The sequence below is a fragment of the Malus domestica genome, chromosome 11 (assembly GCF_042453785.1).
Source record: "Malus domestica chromosome 11, GDT2T_hap1".
NCBI lineage: Eukaryota > Viridiplantae > Streptophyta > Magnoliopsida > Rosales > Rosaceae > Malus > Malus domestica.
Window position 1 is genome coordinate 4884097 of NC_091671.1, and position 8011 is coordinate 4892107.

Sequence of the window (8011 nt, forward strand, 5' to 3'; positions counted from 1 at the left end):
TAAAACATTTAAAATAATATGAACCTATCAGAGTTATCCTTGGATAAAGACTACATTCCTGAATAACAGACTTTAGAGTTTAAACATGAGCCGGATTCTTGATAATTCTGACTTGGTCTAACAGCCCCGCAAGCTGACAGGCCAAGAAACAACTAGAAGCTTGGACACCAAAAGCTTGAAATGCGAGGAAGACAAACCCTTTGTAAACAAATAAGCAATTTGATCTTGAGAACAAATAAAATTAACCACAAGCTATTTTCGAATCACCTTCTCACGGACATAGTGATAATCAACCTCCAAGTGTTTTGTTCGCGAATGAAAAATGGGATTGGAAGCTAAGGATATTGAAGAGACATTGTCGCACCATATGTGTGGAATATGAAGATGCAAATGAAGGTCTTTGAATAACGACCTTAATCAAGATAGGTCAACAGCAATGTAGGCTAGTTTCCCATATTCGGCATCCGTACTCGACCGAGAGACAGTCTTCTGTTTCTTTGAATTCCAAGACACCAGATTTGGTCCCAAATAAATACAAAAAACCTCATGTAAAGTGGCGGGTATCAGGATTGCCCGCATAATCTGCATCAGAAAAAGCATGCAGTTCCACATCTCCAGGTTTATAAACAAGACCATGATCATACGTGGCATTCAAATACAGCATGATGCGTTTCATTGCCATCCAATGAGTATCCTTGGGTGAGTGCATAAATTGGCATACCTGGTTAACAACATAGGAGAGATTCGGTCTCGTGATGGTTAAATACTGCAAAGCTCCAACAACACTGCGATATTGATCCAGATACTTGTAAGGTTCACCAACATAAGCACTTAGTTTTTGTCCTGCAGAAATTGGAGTGGAAATAGGCTTGGCATCTTTAAACTTTGTTCGTTGAAGCAGGTCCAGGGCATACTTGGATTGACTCAAATGCATATTGTTTCCAATGTAAGTGACTTCAACACCCAGGAAAAAACTAAGATGACCTAAGTCTTTCATAGAAAATAAAGTGCTGAGCTTTTTTATCAACCATGCCATTTGAGTGTTGTTGTTTCCTGTGAGTAAGATGTCATCCACGTAAATAAGCAAAATCAAATAAACTCCTATTTGATTATAAACAAACAAAGAGTAAATCGCACATGGACTCTTGGAACCCTAACTGAAGGAGAAAATCTGAAAACCTTTGAAAACAGGCCCTAGGAGCCTGTTTTAAACCATACAAACTACGCTGCAATTTACAAACATAGTTAGGACACCGTTTATCAACAAAACCCGGTGGTTGTCTCATGTACACATCCTCACTCAAATACCCATGCAGAAACTCGTTTTGAACGTCCAGCTATCGAACATGCCACTTATTTGAAACTGCCAAACTCAAAACAAGTCTAATGGTGCTATGCTTGACAACTGGACTAAAAGTCTCCGTATAATCGATCCTGAATTGTTGATGAAAAGCATTAGCCACAAGCCTTGCCTTATGTTGCTCAATCGAGCCATCTGCACGCCTCTTTATCTTGAAAACCCATTTGTTTGGCAACAAGTTCATGGCATGATGGTAAGGTATAAAAGTCCACGTACCACAACGCTGCAAGGCACTGAATTCCTGAGCCATCGCAGTCCTCCATTCTTTATGCTTTATTGCCTGACTAAAACATGTTGGTTCAACCACTTGATTGTCAGTATTAACATGTAGTGCATATTTTGGGTTTGGCTTTTGTATCCCAACTTTAGACCGAGTGGTCATTAGATGGCTTGGAGGGGGATCATGAACCAACACGCGATTGGGGACACATTGTCGTGATTGATTCTAGTTCACAAGGATAACAACTACTATTTCTTGCTCATCTTGATTTGGTAGAGGTTCACTAAGGCTGGAAATAAGGGCAGGGTTTGGAGTAGAAAAAGGTTGGAAACTTGATGCAGGTTGTTCATGCATTGGTTGATTATGGGGTAACCTATTGGTAGTGGCAGATTGGTCATTGGGTGTGACTAGGACTTGGTTATTTGGTGGACTAGGGATAGGGTTTGAAAAGTCAAAAACAAGCTCAGAGGTTGGAGAGTTACCTGTTGTGGAGACGTTTTCCTTGAGAGATGCAAGTTCCTTGAAAGGAAAGAAGTCTTCATTGAATAATATGTGGCAAGACAAATACACTCGTCTCGTGGATAAATCCAAACACTTGTATCCTTGGTGATTCAACGAATATCCTAAGAAAACACATGACTTGGACTTGGGTTGAAGTTTGTTGCGTGCATAGGGTGTCAACCAAGGGAAACATTTACATCCAAATACTTCAAAGAATTCATGTCGGTGGTCGGTGAAAAAGCTTTTCATATGGAGATTTATTAGACAAAACCTTAGTTGGTAACCTATTAATTATGTATGTGGCCACCAAACAAGCATCAAACCAATATTTCTCAAGGATGTGAGCGTGAGAAAGCATGACAACACTAGTTTCGACTATGTGGCAATGTTTTCGTTCCGCAATTCCATTTTGCTCAGGGCATTTTGGGCATGAAAAATGTTGTGAAATTCCCTGAGTTGCAAGAAAATGTTTAAAGGCTTGACTATTATACTCACCACCTTCATTGCATTGAAAAGCTTTGATGGGTGTGTTAAACATTTTTTCAACGTGCGCCTTAAATGTAACAAAAATTCCAAATACTTCATATTTGTTTTTCATGGGAAAAATCCAAGAATAGTGAGAATAATCATCGACAAACAATACATAATAACAAAAACCTTCAATTGACATAATTGGTGAACACCACACATCGGAATTTAAAAGTTCCACAGGAAATTGAGACACAGACTCTGACTTGCTAAGGGGAAGTTTAGTACTCTTGCCCAAAGGACAAGAATCACAAAACATTACATCGGCAGTACCATGACTTGGTACTTGATTATTTGAAATTAAAAACTTAATAATTGAAGATGCGGGGTGACCAAGACGAGAATGCCATTTTTGGGCCGAGACTCTAACGCGTAAGAACATTGAAATATGATACTTGGATAATCCACCGCCACCTGGAAATGGGTACAACCCATTCTCACATCTCCCTCGAAAAAGCGTCTTCCGTGTCTTGAGGTCCTTGACAAGGAAAAAATAAGGAAATATTAGTAGGTAGCAGTGGTTATCAATAGTGAATTGATGGGCAGAGATAATGCTAGTGGAGGCGGATGGACAATGGAGTATATTGTTTAGTTCAAATAAGCAAGACTTAGTAGTAATTTTGTTTAAACCATAATGTGAAATTGAAAGGCCAGTATCATTACCTACACCACCGATATTTTCATTACCATTGTACTCCTTTGGATTTACCAGATTTTGAATATTATGAGTGACATGGGCGTTGGTTCCTGTGTCCAGTAACCAAGTTCCATTTTGTTGTCGATTCAAGGTAATTGGTGAAGACACCATGGTAGTAAGACGTCTAGTTGGAATACGTCCTTCATAAGCACCATTCATGCGCTGGTAACAATCTAAAGCAAGATGTCCAGGCTTACCACAGATTTGACAAGTGATTCTCTCTCCACTTGAATTGCAGCGTTTCCCATTGACGGCAGGATTGCGCTGACTGTTGTTGCGAGGGAAGGAACCTCACTGGTTGATATTAGAAGCAGCACCATGGATTCTTGATAACTCTGACTTGGTCTAACAATTGTTCTCACATAAGAGTGAACAAAATGGAGTAAAGGAAGAGGAAGAAGGGCTGTTGCCCAGGGGACAGGGTGGGGAGTGGGGGGGGGGGGTTAGGACGGGAAAGAGAAAATGCAAATTAGGCGCTGGTTAAGGGGAGGAAGGTTAGGCTATCTCCAACCGAAGGCTTGTTTTAGCCCTATAGCCATCCAAGAAATTAATATTTTAATGAAAAATGTCAGCCCATATTTCTTACCATCTCCAACCAAGGGACCAAAGGGTCATAGGCCCAACATAGCCCTGTGACAAAAAATCATCTCCAACTGAGAGAGCCAAAGGGTCATAGGCTAAACATAATTTATTATTTTAATTTAAAGACTACAATAACTTCAATTTAAAAACTACAACTTAAATTTAAAAACTACAACAACTTAAATTTAAAGTCTATAATCATCATCATCTGCCATTGTAGGATTATAGTTGGATGTAAACAACTCACGTCGGGCCATAATTTTCCTCTTTTTATCAAAATAGGCTTTACTCATTGGAGTGTAATCCGAAGTGTTCCTTTGCATGTTCCTATCATCCATCTCTTCTTGAATTTGTTTTGCCCGTTCTTCGTGCCTACGGTTCCTTTCTTTCGTGGCAAAGGCATTTTGCTCTGCCATTAATCGTAATGAGGTCGCCATTTCCTGTTGAAAGGCATAATCATCCTTTGCCTTCCCCTTTTCCTTTAATTTTTGGGCCTTGTTTCGTCTCATAACCCTAGGTATGAAACCTTCACCCGAAGACAAATTTTCTACCCTTGTTTCTTGAATGATAGGAGATTCATATTCATCCCCAACAACCGGCATAGGAGTATCTCTTTCTTGAGGTGAATTTTCAAATAACACTCACCCTTTACAAATTTCCCAACAACCGTGATGATTAAAGGGTTTCAAATTGTCCTCCATATATAATTCCTCTGCTTGGCGTACCTAGAAAATATAATTACAAAATTAAACGAAATTAATTTATGAAAATAAAATGTAATATAATTAAATATTTAAAATAACTTGTGAAAACATTTACTTCGTCATAGTAATTGCCTTTATTTTCATGTCTGCTTTCAGCCTTTAACACTGCTTGATGTCATTTATTCAAACTTGGATGAAGATGTTTTTTTCCATCTTGAAGAACAACTCTTGTGGTTTCAAGAATTCGGTGGAGTGCTGCCTTCGTAGAACTCATAGTACTTTTTGGACGTACGAGTCCAAACATCTTCACTTGTTTGAGAACTCCCCCTTAAACTATCTTTGAAGACCCATTTATAAGCCATGTAAAGAGCTTCATCTTCTTTTTGGGTCCAAACCCTACCTTTCAATGCATATCCAGCCATTTGAAAATTATTGAAAAATTTGAAGCAAAGATTGTTGGAAGAGGTAAGAAATGGTGTAAGATAGTGTGGAATGGTGAAAATAATGTGAGAAATGGTGTAGGAAAGGCTTAGGTATTTATAGGAAAAAAATAGGAATTTTTGAATATTTTATTTAAAAAATTGTCCATAAAAAAAAAATTCAAATCCAATGGTCACTTGACGTCAGTTAGCTGTTGCTAGCTGGCGTCACGCTGACATCAGCTAGCCATTGGATTCAAAAAATTGGGCCAGTCGGTGGGCCTGATTTGGTATTTTTGGCCCGGTGGGGCCCATGAGCTCTTTGGCCAGCCCTTGGTTAGAGACGGTTTTTATGTCATTTCGGGCTATTTTTGGCCCTATGGTCCTCTGGCCGGATAGGTTGGAGATGGCCTTACGAAGAGATAGGAAGTCGGGATGGGTGCGGGGTTAAATTATAGAAGGAAAGGAGGGGATTCGAAGAGTAAAAGATGGTACGGTTGACACGGCCACTGCCGACCCCAAGACGAGAGCAAGGGGTCCGTGGTGACAATGCCAGATTCAGGGTTTGGGTGGCTACTAGGCAGTGAGAGGATAAGGGTAGCATGCATGTAGATATTTGCTACAAGAGAATGAATGTATTTTCCTCATGAGTAACTTTCAACTTGGATAAAATATGAAAGTTCTCATCCATGTCTTTCTTCAAATTGCCTATAGTTCGAGTGAAACTTCGCTTTGGTTTGTAATTCTTAATTTGATCAATTTATACTCTAATACTTACACCATTATAGAACATCATTTAACCTCAAATCACCATGAATCCGAGGAGAAATTGTGTAAAGAAGGTTGCGATGAAGTTTCCGAGGGCAGGAGCTGTAACACAATTTCTCCTCAAAACAAGGCTGCAAGTAAGAGATGGTAGAAATGGGAGCGCGCAATAGCCGAATATAAATCCCGGAGCAATCCTAAGAGCTGATGAAACGGCACAAAATGGTCACTTTTCACTACAATTTATGGCCTATTTTGGTAAGTATAGGCTAGTTATTTTTTCTGTTCAATGTGTCATCATTTCTAACTCCCTGAAATACGTGAATCTGTTCTCATCTTACATCGCGTAAGCATTACATTTCGAAATAACAACAAATGTAGAGCGTAAACAAGAACTCACGACACCAAATTAGGGGAAAAGAACGAACAATTTCATCGTGGACTTTTCGTTTGAACATATGAACTAATAAAAGAATCGAGAAACAATGAAACAAGAATCCGACCTAGCAAGAGTCACTACAAAGGATAACCAACCATCTAACAGAAAGAATTCTAACTTTCTAACAAGAGTACAAGTGCATTCGTATCACCACCATTGATGCACAAGAACTCCACTTTCTCTGAGCTTAGTGAAAAGCTCCAAGCACTGCCAGTACGTCTTCTTAAACTTTGGGCTCCTCTGACCCGGGCAGCATTTCTGCCACCTATTGTAATGACACTCGAGAAAAATCTCGTCAATCAAACATATAGCTCCACTCTCGATCAACTTAGGTATCAGATGGAACTCAGCCCCCTCCACATCCATCTTCACCACCACAAAATCCCTCTCCGAAACCACGCTTTTCAACCACTCCGCGAAATCAAACCCTTCGATCTTATCCACATTGTCCCCATAACTTGAAGAAGGCCTCACTGACTGAACCCTCCCCATTCCCCTACATTTCTCCACAATTTTCTTACCCGGATCCCTAGTGATCTCGAAGAACAAGGTCTCATTTCTCACCCATGCTGCGTAAGGCAAGAGCGTAACGCCTTTTTTGGTTCGGTACTCCTTGTGAAAAGTCTTATCCGCCTCGATTGCATAGATTTCGAAACTCTTGTTCTGTTTCGGGTACGTTTTCTCAAACCAGCTTCCAATACTAGACCCGTAATTCCGAGCCCCAACGTCGACGTAGAGGTACCTCTGCTTGTAGCTAACATCCGCCATTGAAGTTAAGTACTTTACCTTCTTCAAGTTCCTCTTGAGTGCAACCCAAGGCTTCTTTGGCTCTTCCTCTATCAAAGCCTCTGCCTTTCTGATAATTTCACGTTTATACCCCGGAACAGAGCACTTATTCCCCAAATTGCCACTTTGCAATTGGTTCTCCTTCTTCATCACGATTTCCCGAACCGGCGTCGTATCAAGGCCGTCCATGTCGCGGGACCGGACGAGTCTGCAGCAACTGAACAATTCAAGAAAAGAATTGAATCCGTACGAATCTTTGGCCGCAATGTGGGCGACGAAGAACCCGCCCGGTTTCAGGGTCCGACATACCTCCTCTGAGAATTCCGCGGGTTGACCCGACGGGTTCAAACGCGAGAACTCAAAATCGAAAGATGATTCATCGAACGGGTGGCGGCGGTTTGAGGCAGAGACGATCAAGGGCGGAGAAGCGGTCTCGGAGACTCCAATTGAGTTAACGACGCCGTTTTCTTGGAGCGCAAGGACGTCCTCGCCGGCCAGGGCTTCGACGCAGAGGGCGTTCGAATTGGGCGAGAGGAATCCCTCGGCGATCAGGTCTTGGAAAATCGCCGAGTAGTAATCGACTGTCCTGCGCCACTTCTTGGTGGTCCAGAGCTCGGGGACACGCGGCCGATCGGAGCGCCGGACACCTAGTGCTTCCCCGCCGCCTCGGAGTGTGAGGTTGTCGTGGAAGAAGCATAAGTCGTTGTTGTACCGGCAGGATTCGCCGGCGAGCGTGACGAGGCAGGCTAATCGGACGGCGAGGACTAGGATTCCAAAGGTGAGGAGGCGTACGAGGATGTTCCGTAGAGTGGCGGGTTTCGGTACAGGCGGCTCCATGGAGGATTTTTACGCCGACGAATCAAAGAGATCAAGAGTCAAGATTTGGAAGACGGTGTTGTTTTTTAGGATTTTGAGGAGGTGGAGGAGGAAGGTTTTTTGAAGGGAGGGAAAGGCCATTTGGGAAACTAACGATGTTGTATACGTGGCGAGTTAGTATTGGGTGGTGTCTG

General features: G+C 41.7%; 1 protein-coding gene across 1 annotated transcript; it reads right to left on the reverse strand.

Annotated features, from left to right (window-relative positions):
- Window positions 1-6185: 6185 nt before the first annotated feature.
- Window positions 6186-8011, reverse strand: LOC103447298 (uncharacterized). The gene has a single exon (XM_008386496.4). It carries the CDS (start codon window positions 7836-7838, stop codon window positions 6363-6365), a length of 1476 nt encoding a protein of 491 aa, XP_008384718.2. The 5' UTR covers window positions 7839-8011; the 3' UTR covers window positions 6186-6362.